Here is a 15,495-nt window from a genome sequence, read left to right as displayed (position 1 = left end):
TCCATGTGTTGGAGTGAGAAACACAGGTAGTGGAGGGGGAAAAAGAAAAAAAAAAAAAAGGAAAGCAATGTCCTTATGCAGAAAAAGAAATCCTCAACCAATGTGAAGAGGCCACAGGTCTTGAAAATTCAGATGAAGGCTGTTTTTTCTCAACTCAGTTCTACAAGAGAAAGATTTCTCTATCAAACCCATTATCTTCAGGTAACACTAGTATCTTTGGAGTCCCTGAGATACTACAGCTCCATATAACCACCTTGGACAAATGGAGAGACTTAACTTAGTACACAGACTAACAAGGTGGAAGCCAACATATAGCACCCTGAGTTGCCAAGTGAAACAATAGGAATGGGCAACCCATTCCTCAACAGCCAAAAGATGCAAAGAAAGTGCAGAGGAGGCATTGGCTAGGGAATTAAGATACATACTGCACAGGAGAACAGTCCCTTTCCCCGTCATCAGAGCAGTGAAGAAAAAGACAGCAGTCAGAGCGAAGAGCTCTCTGAGAAAGGCCCTGAAGAAATATGGCCTTCTAGATGTACAGTAGAATGACAATGAAAAAGCAGAGACAAGATAGGCAGTCTTGTTCCAAGCGTGCCCCAAAAGTTAAGCACTGTAAGCAATGACTTTAAGAACTGTCAGTGATCACTGACCTGTACTCTGGATATAAACCAGGAATATAGATTTTTTTTTTTTTCCCCTGAAACTGTGGAAAAAATACAAAGAGGAAACTTACAAAGTCACAATCGAATCAGAGAATACTTTCCATAGTCAAAAATTAAATACTGGCTTCATAAACAATACAGCCATCTGCTCTGTATCTTAAATAGGCTTGATTGTAAAAAAGAGATGCTTGTAAAACCTTAAGTTTGAAATATTTTATTTCCCAGTATATTGCTAAATAATTTTGCCGTTAAATCAAAAAGGAAGAGATATCAGAGATGAATATGGAATACTTACAACTAGAAAATGGTTGCTGAACCATCTGAATTTCTAGAAAAGCATCAATAAAAATGTAAAAACATAGTCTTACAAAATTAATTGGAATCTGAAATGCCAGATTGTCTTCACAATGGCCACAATATGAATACTGATGGATATCTGCAACCAAAAACTAATTGTGACTTTGCCAAAAGATGGCTTAATACAGCAATCAAAACATCTCTAAAAACTGGGACTTCTATTTCTGCAATTTCCTAGTCTCTCAGGTATTTGGCATTCAGTAAGCAATTCTCATGAGAAAAAAAAATGCTACCTGGTCACAATTATGCTCTCTTACGGAGTTGTGCTATATCTCAATACATTCTTGGGAAAGTAAAGAAAAGTGAATAAAAAGCTGAATAGAAATAGACACTCTATAAAAACTACCTGTAAAGCATCATAAGTCTGGAAAATATTTGTGGCGTTACACAGGCTACTGCTGATGCAAAGAAAAAAATTGCAATTTAACCATTTCATGAATATGAACAATGCACTTGTTCCCAGCCATTTAGAATGATCTGACATTCCAAACGTTTATAAAAATTGGGTAATAAAAGAATTAAGTCAATACCCTTAAGTACAATAAATAACGGTGTTTATTATGGTCGGGGTTGCCCACGAGTGTTTGTTCCATATCTGCTTGGGACATTTGTAAAACCAGTTCTGAATCCTTGAGTTGCTCCCATTCCCGGTATTCCAAATCCTTGATTGAGTACACTGCTGTAGGGTGCGGATCCATGATTAAAGCCCAATCCATAGGGCCTTGTCTGAGTGTTTAAAAGGATAACTGGACTCACATTTTTGCCTGGTGTATTAAAAGAAAATTCTGGTGGTGGGCTGCTGGGCTTAGCTGGAGTAGATGTAACAGGGTTCAAATTATCAGCAGCTTTCAAAGGTGGCATTGGAATAATATGATGATCCGAAAGGTTCAGAATATTGTTTGCAATAGGCACAGATGATAAGGTAGGTCTGATCCAGTCATCTTTGAAAATCTGAACAGTCAAGGTAGAGACCAATGTGTATAATCTGTTAGTGACATGGGCAAGTACCATTTGTTCATTTGCATCTCTCCGAATTCGGACATGTACTGATCCAGCCTAGAAAGTGATAAAAATAAGTTGGCTGTTAACTGTTGCTTCCAATAAAGATTCTCTGTATGCAGTCACAAAGAGGTAAGTTATCCTGAAGAGAATTATGCAAAGACCTTTCACAGTGGAGACTACTGACTAAATTAAGAAACTTATTTAATAATTCCATAATTAGGATACATTTTGGTCTTTCCTAATGTATGATCCCTTAGGTACACATCAAGATCATTATTCAGGAAAAGCAAGTCTTAAAACCAAACTGTAAAATACAACCTGTGATGGCAGGAAAGGAAAGGCAACAGCCAGGAAAAAAGTGGCCCAAAAGAAGAACAAAGTGCGGGCAAACTCCATATGCCAAATTTAGGAAAAAGTATCATCACTGTGCTGTTGGAGCAGGCAAGAGGACAACACATATGGCAGACACGCTCAGATTGGGACCATTAGGAAGAACAGAGGCAATGACCCTTGTGGAACTCTGACTAAGAGTTTCTCCTGGACGTGCATGTAACTGCGGGCCACCCCCGTCTTCCTCTCAGCAGCGCTTCCTCTCATCTACCTTGAACTACTGCCGCAGAAGCAAAGAGGACATAAACCAGAACCCCTCAACATGCTTTTTCACTTCATATTTCATAAAGACCATGGTTCACAGCTTGTGCTATATAAGCTATATTGTGCTATATATTACATTAGACGGTGCAGCTGAAAACATATCCAGGTCTCAGGAAGTTTCTACTACAGTCTGGAAGATGCCAATAGGTAAATATGCACACAAAGGTTTTGTAAATATCTGTGATCAATCCAACAGTGCTGTGATCCGGTATGCTGGGTAGCTGAATAGTAAACTGAAAACTATTTTCACATCAGCAAGTCAGAGCTGCTGCCTTGTTCTTTTTTTTAAGAAGGTTAGCATACCAGAAGAATTCAGAAGTAGAGAAAAATTCCAACAGTCTTAATTTACCGGCTGTTACAACAGACCTACCTCAATTTAGGAATAACTGAGTTCTGTGTGATCATTCTCTATCACAAACAACCCCTTAATTTCGTTCAGCTTACAGAATATCAACAGACAACTGTAGCTGGTTTATTCCACCACTCCCCACAGAAATGCTGAAAACATAGTACTCTAGAGTAGACCTTTGGTACCTGAAGGTTTACAGTTTACTTTTTCTCCCCTCTAAGACAATTAACACTAAAATACTGTTTGAAAAAATGTCTTTACTGTTGTTTGGGGTTTTCTTCACTGACAAAATACAAAAGAAACTCTACAGCTGCAAAATGCATGCTTTAATCCAGAACTGCAATATACATAAATAATATTAACCAATAACAAAGCTTTAAAAAATATAATGGACAGGAAAAGAAAAGTTTTGCAATAAATCACAAGGACCGAGTACTGACTCCATCAATTTTTTTTACGTTTAAAATTTCAGAAGAAATACCTTACTTCATTTAAATAAAAATTTGAGTAGTGACAACTGACTACTGTCAGTCATGACTGACAACTCTTTTTTAAAGGCTAAAAAGACAATAAAGACGTAACTTACCAAAGTGCCAAACCCTAATGTCCAGAAATGCTCATTTCTAACTTCCAAGACACCATCCAAAGTTGAAACCTAATTTTACACAAACATCCAGAAATACGAAAATAAATTAGAAATAATGTTTCAAATACTTTCAGAAATGTACTCTTACACATAACTGAACAACACAGCATTTTCAGGAATGGAAGCTTTTATTTCATACACAGAATGGATGATGTCCGTTAACGATGCCACCAATGCTTATCTACCGTACTTTTGATAACCTTAAACATCCAAATCCATCCAAAAAGTTGATCTACATTTCAAGTAACTCTTGCTGCCAAATTGCAGTATTTTCTCAACTTGATACGCTGTAAGTCAACAGCTGCCTGTACTCCTTTTCCTCCCCCCACTCACATTTATAAACTATGGTAGCTTGAATTTAGTTAATAAAAACAGTCTGCACTGCTTTAACAGATTTATTCCAGATACCTGAACAACACTACTCATCTTAGAAAGATCCATATTTTCTACATGCAGCTAAAAAGTAATATTAAAAAAATACTTCTTTAGCAATCTTCTTGGACTACTCACAAAAACTATTCATATTCCTGAATCCTTATTTAATGTTAGCTGTGCATGTTGTGTTATGTATTATACACTGACTTACCTCCCTAAGAAGTTTATCTAACTGGCCAATCACATGAGGTGGTGTTGTCTTTAAGAAAAAGAAGAAGAAAAAAAAAAAGTTTTACTAAAGATTAACTTGGCCCTGTTTAAGTAAGGCAGTCTAAGTCTGGTCTACCTACACAAAAGACTAATGGCATTAAACAATAAATTCTTCATGATGCATATTTCTACTGCCCTTAAAATTCTTCTAGCACGTCACAAATTCCCCTTGGAATGCTTTCTATTCAAATGTTTAAAACAGATTTTACGTTTTTAAAAAAATAAGGGCATTTGACAAAACTGAAAACACCAAAAAACCTTGCTTTGTGACATTGCCTTACCTGAAGTAGTACTTTCCCACTGTAGACACTCATGGGATACATGGTACCAAATGTCATCAAAGCAATTGCTATAGCAGAGGCTGTGTCTACAGCAAAATAATTGCTAGGGAGAAAGAGCAATTTTAATGAAAAACAGGTATTTACGTTTTTGAAAGGCATAAGAATTTTCTTTTGATTCTTTTTCATTCTTTTAAATGATACACACTTACAGACTATTACACATATTAGTCTCATATGAACCATACGTCTTTGAAAAAACATTAATATATTCATGAAGTTGCAAGCCCATTCATACAAAACACAGCTTTTTACTAGATCATTCCTTTCAGGTAAAAAATGCAATTTTCCATAGACTGGATACAAAAAGAGTTACTTTTTTTTAAACAACAACTGTACATACTTGATTTCAATGAGCATATATGTAATGCAAAGAGCTAGAGCTCCAGCAATATCAATCAAGACAAAAGGGTTCATTCGTGGCAGAAAGATGCTACTCAATCCTGGGATGATTCCACAAATACTGTAACAAAACAGAAAAAGCAGCTGTCAGCTAGCTGTTCGTCATTACTTCAAAACCCAAAAGTTACACCCATTATTTCAGCATTTGACTTCAAATACACCTTGCAGTCACAGCAAATGATGTCTCTGAAGACTGTAAAGGCCCTTCTAATTCTGCTCAAAGTTTTGTAGTAGTCCAATGTCAGCAAAAATTAATAAAGTTTAGATCCACATTACATTCTCTCTCTTACCTGAAACTAATATTTACCTCTTGCATCTTAAAATTGCTTTAAGTCTATCTTCCTATCTACAAAACGTTATACTACACTAATCTTTATACATTTTTTCTACATGTTAAAAAACGTATCTTGTGCTAGTTTCTATTTTCTGGTAACATAGCTAGCTGCGTCAGCTGTACACAAGTACCTTACAGGTTCAGATATTGCTACTAGATACATGTAAGTCTTGGGGGGGTCATATCACTAGTCTTCAATCCATCTGCCACCTTGGTGTGCAAAAGTGTTCTGAAGCCAAAGCTAACTAATTGACGGAGTCTGAAAAAAGGGAGGAGACCAGCAAGTTAAATAAAAGGAGATCGAAAAACCCATGAGGGAACACTGGGACAAGTTACTTATTTATAGCTATCTCCTATCAGTGGGAGCATGAACAGAAAAAAGGGTTTCTGTACTTCTCAGTGAATGTAAGTGCATGTCACATAGTGGAAAATCTAAAGAAAAAGACAACATGAATTGTTTTGTTGCTGTTTGGAACCGACCTATGCTTAGACATTATGTGCTGGTCTCCTCCTGTAAGAATTTTAATCTGCATAATTATATAAAGGTGCAGATATTTTGTAATCAGCACTGCTTCACAGAACACATTTGAAATAGTATAAGTACTAACCAGATTTAATAATTTTTTTAAAATTCTTGGCATAATTGTCTACAGGTTATCTCAAAATCCAGCAGTAATTCTAGACGCTTGATCTGGGAGCCCTTCAAGTTATCCATCTGTGTCTTTCCCCGTAACACTGTGTTACCACCTCGTCAAAGAAAAAAACTCTGCTAGTGTCTGTGATTGCTAATCACCTTTTTTTTTTTTTTCCCCCCCTTAAAACTGAAACTCCAGGTACTTGGGCAACACTATTGTTAGTCTTCCAAAGCTGTTCTGTAGAATTTGGGTCTGATGATATAATACCTTATATCTGCATAAAATCAACTCTTCTGTTTAACAAACCAGCATTCTCTATTTTCCTCAACTGTATACAAAAAAATCACAACATGCAGAAACAGAGAGGCACTGCAGCACACTTAACATGTTATGCAACAGGGTTTACAATTCTTATTTTGATACTGACAGCATAAGTACTTGGAAGAACATGTATGGCTCAAAATAAATATTTCTGACATCTGACAAAATTATTTGCAAACGATGTTATCTCGCATTCAGGTATCAATACAAGCAAGAGAGCTAACAGACAAAATGAATGAGCAACACTGCTTCAGCCCCTGAAGATGCAGACTTTCCAGTTTCCTACTGGACAGGTGAGGAGTCTCCATAGCTATGTTTCAGTGAGTAACCTGTTTCATATATCACATTTAAACTACAACCATCCTAGTCATTTGCCCACATCACAAACACAAATTACTACAAAACGCTCAGGTAATGATTGCTGAGAAATGCAGTTCAAGTCTGTACAGGATGAAGCTAGTTTACCTCAGCTCATCCAAGGACAACTGCATACAATGTACCAAACACATTCAAAGGGAAAGTCATGCAGAAAGATGTATTTCTGTTAGATTGCTGTATCTGGGAAATATGAGAGACAATGTATGCTCTAGAGTTCATACACTAGACCTAAAGTAGGTAAAGCTATTTTAAAAGCTCTAATACACAACAGTTTATGCCTCGACACCCATCCAAATTGTTATTATACATAAAAACATAACACTGCCTTCCAGCAGCTAATAATTTTGAAAAACATTATAAAGCTTTACCTTCTACTAAGATCTGCAACATGCTCCTGAAGCCAACTTGTGCTGGCAGCTGCGAAAGAAAGGTGGTAATAAAATTACTAGGAGTAAAGGCATACATTTTAAAGTACACTTTAAAGTTTTATTTTAAGGTAAGAACCCAATACACTGTGAATGAATAAATGTATCTCAACATATTCACTGTCACTTAAAAAAAAAAACAACAAAGTCTGTCTTCTCCAGGCAGTAAAATGCCTGTGTCATAACCTGAACTGATTAAATACAAATACAATTTGCAGATTATAATCATCATAATTATCTTTTATATAATATAAAGTATAATATCTAACAAACAATTTAAGCACAACTATGCTCACTGAAATGAAGCATTATTTCTGGCAAAAAACATGGAAAACCATGAAAAATAGATGGCTTCTCACAAGTTACTATTTTTCACAACACTCAACCGTCTCCCAGCAGTTAGTAGGAATGATTGCAAGCCTAATTCAAAGTGAAAAAGTCCCAGTAAAAGAGCTATTAAGAAAAGTTATTACATTAATTTATTTTAATCCATTAATATATCCATAAATTGTCTTCAAGGTTCTGGTATCTGTCAGATGACCTTCACTAGCTGAATCCAAAAGATTGAAAATAAAGGGTACGTCAGCATTAAAATGATACTCAGTTTATCATATTAATGACTACATACTACTCAGAGAGCCCTAAAAGCAAACTAGAGTTGAAATTCAGATGGCAATTCTAAACTGCATGAAGATGGAGGTAATAGTAATATATACATGCTAGTTAAGAAAGTTACCAGACAAGTTATACCTTGATAAAAATAGGAACATTAAAATCTTTTCCCAATTCTTGTTACAGATTAATATATCACATACCTTCAGAGACATAAGCAAAAGGCTTATTCCTAATGGAAAGCATTGTAAATAAGTTGAAAAAGAGAGCCACGAAAGTACCAACCAGCAGTCGCCCCCTAAGGAGGGAGGGGAAAAAAAAAAACAAACAAAAACTTAATTTCGCATCATCACAAAACATGAAATCAAGCTGTAATTACTAGTAACAATATCAAAATACTTTGCTTGTTATCTTTCACTGACACTGAAAACATGAGTAATAAACTAGTGTAATGCTTAATGAATGGCAGTGTACTTTCATTTTAAGGGTTAATATGAGATCACTGAACTTTGTACGTTAGTGTTATCACATTAGGCTGTACATAATGTTCATAATGTTGAGTAACAGTTCTTAACTAATTGCATATAGGTACACACATATATGTTTGTCCCCTGAAGATATAAATACATTGTCCCCTCAGCAAAAGAGCTAAAAAAGTTTAGTTTCCTATGGAATTATTCCCTACGCCCCTACCCTTTCCTAGGAGAACTACAACTTCACCATACATCCCATGTCCCAGTCTTCTGCCCCATAACACTTTCTTTTCCTTTCCCCATATTCTTTATAGTCTTCATTATCTTTGCAACACCTCCAGTTCTGTAATGATCACAGCATCCTTCCCCCACACCACATACCATGCCTCCTAAAAGGCCTCCATAAGAAATAAGAGTGACTAAGCTAGCAAAATCAGCAATATATAGTTCAATCATTATTTCAGAGAGCATGTGCATTACATTTCAATTGTACCTTGAAAAAACTGTTTGCAATATAGCTTGCACATAGTTTGAAACAAATGCCAAGGTACCAAAACCAATTTGGTGCTGAATGTATTTGCATAATTAATACATACTAGATTAAGAATTAGAAACACAAAGGGACACTGAAAAAACTATCATTTTACATGTCAAAATAATTTCTTACGTGTGTATCTCAGGTTGTTCCAGAAACCGCTCTGCACTACAAAAATAATTGAAAATTTGAGTTATATTCATACAATAAAACCTTGATACATGAAGCATATTTTTTCAGTTCTGAAGAATTAGCTGCCAATCATAAACAAAAACGTGACAGATACAATACTGAAAAAAAAATGAACTGCTTAAATAAGCACAACAGTTTTTTTAAGCGATGAAAGCATTTAACACTGAAATGAAGCAGCCTGTAATTTAGATTTCCCAACTATTTCCAAACTGTGCCACATAGTTGCTAGCTGCTATGAATGCTGCCTACAGAATGAAAACATGCTTGTAAATGAACATGTCAAAAAATACTGCAATACTGCTACTGCCACCACTGGTGTTGATAACCACAACAAACTAAGTCTGAAATTCCTCACTTACAGCCTCTCACTAAGCAAGGCCAAATAAAGCAGATGTTGGCTACTGTGGTGGAGATACAAATCTTTTTTTTACCCACCAGTAAAATAAATGAGCTTCAGCTGTAACAGAAAAACCTATGAAGTTTTGGGAATTTTCTAAAACTGATGTTCAAAAACTTGGAGGCTTTGACAGTGCATCATTATTAGAATTCATTCCAGTACATTGTCAGTACAAAAGAGCAATTTTATATTATAGGTTCACAAGTTGTTAACATAGCCCTTTATAGAGAAAATAGAGCACTTGAATAGAAAATAGAAAAATGGAAGGTACACTGCTCCAGTTTAAAATTCCACATATTAACAAAAGCCTCTTCATTTTTAAAGACTAGAATAATTTTTTAGGTGAATCTCCTGAAATACAAATGCTTCCATAGTTGGTATGTTAAATTAATACTTAAGCAAATTTTGAAGGACTGATGAAGTTGATATATTAAGGATCTGAATGTTTAAACTATTATGAAGTTGCTTTACTTCATGAAATAACTGAATTAAAAAAAATCAAAAAAGTTGTATTTGTTAATGAACTTAAAAAGTCAAGATGTATAGTGTAATGCATCAAATACCTATCTTTTTGGAAAATATGATTCTTAAGAACACCGAGTCTTTTCCTTGAAAGCTGTTTAGTTACATTTATCAATTCCTGTAATTTCATCTAAAGCCTACATATAGTGTAATCAATATAAGTGAGCCGTAAGGTTAAGCAATATTTAAAAAAAACTTACGTTTTTTCTACAGTATCTCTCTACAGATAGCACTTGCAGAATGCGTGTGTTTTTGCTCAATCTGGAATATGCGCATAACAAAAAATAAAGAAAATGGTACATATCCCTACCTTTCTTTCAGTATAAAGAGAGCACCGAGCTGTGCGAGAACTGTAGATGCAAATACGGCTAGAACTTCAAACCTTTCAAACCTGAAATTCGAGAATTACGTTTAGAAACACTCAACACTGAACAATGCATCAAATGCATTCTGGTCTGTGCAGGAACTAGCAGGATAGACCTAGTATTTCAAATTCTTTCAAGAGCAGATAGATGGGAAGAAACTGGAAGTTTTATGGAACAGGCATTCTTTTCAATTTCTTTAAGCCAACACTCCACTTATCACAAACAGCTTAAAATAAAGCATTTCTTAATTCTTTTTCTTGTACCTCCCCTTTCCTCTCCTTCCCTGCTCTGTAACTGTTCTTTACAGCATCAGTCTTGGGTCTCCTTATTTTTAGTCTCTTTTACACACCAATTATTAGTCATGGCTGTTGGGGAATACAGGCAATGCTGGTCAGCAATGTATCAAATGTTGTATTATCAAACACTAGATCTTGTTATTAGTACTTACCCAAATGAATAGACTGGGCTGGGTTTCTTCATCATTACCCAGTAGCTTATTAGACATGTTACCAAACTGAAACAAGGGGGAGAATTAGACTATGATAAATAACTGCTGCCTTTACAAACTGGATAATCTACAAATACACACTTCAGCCACCAGAAGTGAACAAATGAATATAACCACGTCTTACCATGAACTCAACACCTCCACCACTGTCACAATGAGGGTTCCAGTGGATCCAGAAAATATTGTGCTTGGAAATAAAACCCAGACTGCACAATGATGTTTCAGCTGTTCCCATAAAAGGGCAGCAAATAATTTTAGCGGCACGGCAGTCAGTCTCAAACCAGGAGACAGTCCAATGCTGTACTTAGGGCATGCTGCGCTTACAAAGGCTACCACCAACCTTCTTCAATATAGAAGATCTCTCAGCCTAAATAAAGTTTACTGTAACTCCAAATGCAAGGCATTTTTCCACTGAGGCCCCAACACAGAACAGCACAATCAGTGTGTTTAACCTGGATGCACTCCATGAATTTTTCTGAAAGGGACCTGGAACATGTGAGACCAGGTACCCCAGTATCTGACTAACAGGCAAAGGTCGTTTGAGAAAATCATTTTTAATATTGTCTGGTATCTCACATAGTAATGAAAAATACAAAACCAAATGAAAAGTACAAAGCCAAAGTCTATGAAAATATCACACGAGACACCCAGTAAATGCTCTTCTTACATGTGCTTTATGAACTTGCCTAGAAATACTGTAACCTGAGAAAGGCCATTTAAATGAGAAGGAACATGATGAGCAAGATGACAGGACTGTCACATTTGTGTCATGTCCTTCGTATCCTAGTGAAAAGCAAAACAAGCTGTCCATTAAACTCTTCTTTTACAGATATACCATGAATTAGATTTAGCACTCTGGAATAAGTCTCAGGCTATGCCAAGTATTACCTTTCTTTTCCACAGTGTAATTTGTCTACATATATGGCCAAAACAGGTTTGCTTTTTTTGGCTGCATTCATCTACACAAGCTCTAATCTAACTGGCCATTCGCTGACAGCTGCAGGTCTCTCTTGCTATTTTCTTTCCAAGTTTTTCCTCTCATATTGAACGTCTGAAATTCCAATTATGTTATCCCCATGGTACTAGCCTGAATTTTTCCAGGATGAGTCTCATTTCCTCTGCCTGTTTTCCTTCTATTGACCCCTTTGGACAATTTTTTTTATTGGAAGCCTCACAGATTCAGTGCCATCTGTGCCTTTATGCAGCTCTTTCATAATTAATGACCATGTTAAATCATGCTGGATCAAGAACTCATCCCCACAGCTGCTGAATGTTCACATCCTCACAACCTGATCCACAGCTGTGTGGCGTAAAAGCGAATGCAGAGGAAATAATACTGCTCATATACAAAACAGTAATTTCACATACTCAGTAAGGATATCATAAATTACCAGGAAGATGACAAAAATGAAAGAAGCAGAAATTGATCTTTGCAGCAGAATTACTGAGCACTGTTCACCCTTACAGCAGATCAAAACCCTCGAAAGAGCTTGCTGGAAGTTAAAATAATCTTCTAGTCCGTCCCCTAATTAACCTAATATGTCAGTGCCAGGGATATTCTACCTCTTCCCAAAACGCAAAAAATAACATTCTACACAACTATGAAATACAATGTCAGAACTTTCCCCAAGGTGAAAAGGGTATTTTGAGTGAAGATGACAAAACTCAGCAGATACAAAATTCTAAGAGATTCATTAAAGGTATATCACAATTCTAATGCAGTCACAGATCAAGTTAAGTATTTTTGTACCCATATCAACAATTCATTTTCCTTTCTGCATGTTTGCTGCTGTTACTTACAAAAGTTTTACTATCAGTCAGATAAGCTATGGTATGTAGTAGGGAAAACAGATTCTACAGATAGCTGATCCATAATTTATAAGCTAGCAAGGAAGATAATGTGGGTTAATCATCAAAAAAAATACATGCATTTTAAGCAGTTTATTTCTCAAATGCTACTACCAATCTACCAATCTGCAACTCAGATGATAATTTAATATATTTCATGCCTAGATTAACAATATTATCAGAAGTGTTCAGAATTTTCATACTTAGAAGTAGTTTTAATATAATTTTGATCAGAAACAGGAAAAAATATTAAAAGTATCCAGTTGGAAGAGGGCATAGGATCTAGCTCTTGAAATATTTTGAAATAGAAACAGGATTACATACTCCTTGTTTCCCGAAACTAAAACTGAGGGATACTTCAGAACCAATGACTGTGGTATTAGGGAAATGTTCCAAATGAACCACCAGATAACAGTTTGATGCCGGATTCTGTTTTATGTTGTTACACATCTACACAGAGAAATTCATGACTGAATTGCTTTGTTACTAATCACTCTCAGTACAGCTATTGCTGTTTCTCATCACCTATTTTTGGTGATGTACAATTTTATACTCATTTAAGTTATATATATATATAAAAATATAAAGTGTTTCATCACTGATTACTCTAAATAGCAGCACTGATGACCCTAAATAAATTTATCTGTAAATAAATTTTATATGTAGAATAATATATATATAATTCTATATATAATTCTATAGAAATATACAAAGACAGGCACAAATGAACAGTAAGACTAAATGGAAAAAACTCACCTGAAAAGGTCAAAGATTGTCAAATATGTGTAAGCAGTTAAAGCTGTAAAAAAAGCAGCAAATATTAAAACTTAATATAATTTTGCAATGCAGAAATCACTTGTATTCTTCGTTAAGTTCCTCTTGTGCAGCTCTTTTTCATCTTATATCTACACAAATTGTCTCTGGTGACAGAGCAAGTCTCTTCGTCTTTTGCATGTGTATATAATATGAGTCTTGTAAACACACCATTATATTTATTTTATACACAGGTTGATTATGGAAATCCTAATTCTAATAAAGCACGTAGTAATGCCCAGATACAAAAGGTATTAAGCTTGTGACTAAGTTGTGACTAGGAATTTAAATACAGAAAAGTCAGGAGATCTTCAAGTAACACATCCTCCACCAAAACAAGAGATGGCTTATGTGCATTACTGCAGTGAAAAGTAGGTTCAACAGAATTTACTTGTTTTGCTTCTCTGATCCATCTTGAAACTGCAAGAAAACCTGTGTCACAAATTACAAATGTACTTTCAGTACAGATTATGGGAAGCAACTTGGAGCCCCTATACACAAGTAGAAGTTATACAAAATATTGAAAGGGGGCATTCCTGCAATCAGAAAAGCCTTTTGCCACACTGTCTTCATTCAACTGCAACTGAGGATCTCTATATGTCACTGGTACTGTTTATATAAGGAACAGGTTTACAGACTAGCTTAAAAGTCTACTTTTTCGCATTCTTAAAGATAAAGAGGGTACTGCAGGAAGAAAATGGTCAGCAAGTCTGAAGAACCTTGCAAACTTTGAAGGACTTTCATCCATCCACACCTGCCTGTGAGAATTACTCCTAAACCAACTGTGGCATATCAAAAGGAAGCACTTTCCAAACCTGACTGTGCAGCCACCTAACTCCATTATGTGCTGAACTTGGCTTTTTTTAGTATGTTGGAACTTGGCAAGCTAAGAAACACATGGTAGTCAGTTGTAGTTTCAGTACAAGAGAGCCACCTACCTATGCTGTTTGTAGAGCTGCACCACATTAGCAGGAAGCCAATACATATTAAATTTATAGCACCAAACAGCAAGATCTTCCACGACTGTTGATGAGAATAAACATGTATTTTACATATTCCAAAATTTGCAAGACAAAAAAAACCCTTGTTTTAAAAAGCATGATTGCACTACGTCTTCATGCAAGCAGAACTGGCTTCTCCTCCATCTCAAAATTTTACAACTCATTTCAAAATAACAAGCCCATATTCTATTTTTAACTTCACAGATTGTCTCAAAACTCATTTACAGATAGCACTTGTGTACCATGATTAAAATACCTTTTTGGTCTAAAAAAAATCACCCCTGTATAATATCTGCATTTTATTACAGCACACACCACCTGAATTCTGAAGGCAGACTTATAGAACTTTATATTAGTGGGTTCCCTTCCCTGTGCTGGAAGTTAGGTCCCAAAAACATCTGTGCATCTTCTGCTTACAGTTCTACTGAACGCATTAAATAAGTACAATTCTGGAGAACACTAACTGACAGGAACAATGCATAGGAAGGAATCCAGTTTCTCAGCTGGATTTTTTTTTAAGCACAGCTAGAAATTTTCAAAGAAAAATTCTCAAAATATACTCAAGTTAATAATGTATTTTAACTTATCACAGCTAACGTCCTTTTTATTACTATTCATTTTTTAAAAAGAAATACTTACCCTCCTATCTGCTGCAACCAGCCTAAATTCATGTGTTAACTTTCCAACCAATGATCTTTGTGATTTGCGGAACAGGTGTATTGTCCCCTTAAAAAAAAAAGTTTAATTAAAAATTTTACTTAAGCCATAGTTTAAATTTGCAAAAATATCTTTATTCATGAACTATTTCATAATTATATCAAAGAAACAGAAAAATCAGAATGAGTTTTTTGTTAATGGGAGATAGCCCATAAACATTAAATACAACAAAGTAAGCTTTCCACATGAAAAGCCCTTCTGATTTGTGAAAGAAATTAATGGACTTGTAATGGGTGATCTATCATGTGCAGCAATTTCAGGCTGGATGAAACAAGGTTTGATTGTAAACTATTGCATCTGTAACTGCCAGCAGAAGACAAAAAGACATGCTGTCAGGCTGGTCACCAAAACAGACTCAATTAAC

General features: G+C 35.5%; 1 protein-coding gene across 2 annotated transcripts; it reads right to left on the bottom strand.

Annotated features, from left to right (window-relative positions):
• Positions 1 to 1,577: 1,577 nt before the first annotated feature.
• On the bottom strand, positions 1,578 to 15,134 carry SLC30A6 (solute carrier family 30 member 6; the record flags this gene model as incomplete). Of its 2 annotated transcripts, XM_081997202.1 has the most annotated exons (13): positions 15,054 to 15,134; positions 14,352 to 14,436; positions 13,357 to 13,399; positions 10,693 to 10,758; positions 10,190 to 10,270; positions 8,901 to 8,936; positions 7,964 to 8,058; positions 7,092 to 7,140; positions 4,997 to 5,116; positions 4,597 to 4,699; positions 4,257 to 4,304; positions 3,611 to 3,679; positions 1,578 to 2,075 (listed from the first exon to the last, which is right to left on the bottom strand). In XM_081997202.1, the coding sequence occupies exons 2-13, from the start codon at positions 14,377 to 14,379 to the stop codon at positions 1,578 to 1,580; spliced, it is 1,236 nt and encodes a 411-aa protein (XP_081853328.1). In that variant the 5' UTR covers positions 14,380 to 14,436; positions 15,054 to 15,134. The 2 variants fall into 2 exon arrangements, with proteins under 2 accessions (XP_081853328.1, XP_081853329.1); XM_081997203.1 differs by lacking the exon at positions 3,611 to 3,679.
• Positions 15,135 to 15,495: the final 361 nt, after the last annotated feature.

This window comes from Phaethon aethereus (assembly GCF_964289735.1).
Source record: "Phaethon aethereus genome assembly, chromosome: 3".
Taxonomy (NCBI): Eukaryota; Metazoa; Chordata; class Aves; order Phaethontiformes; family Phaethontidae; genus Phaethon; species Phaethon aethereus.
This window is presented reverse-complemented; position numbering and strand designations above follow the sequence as displayed.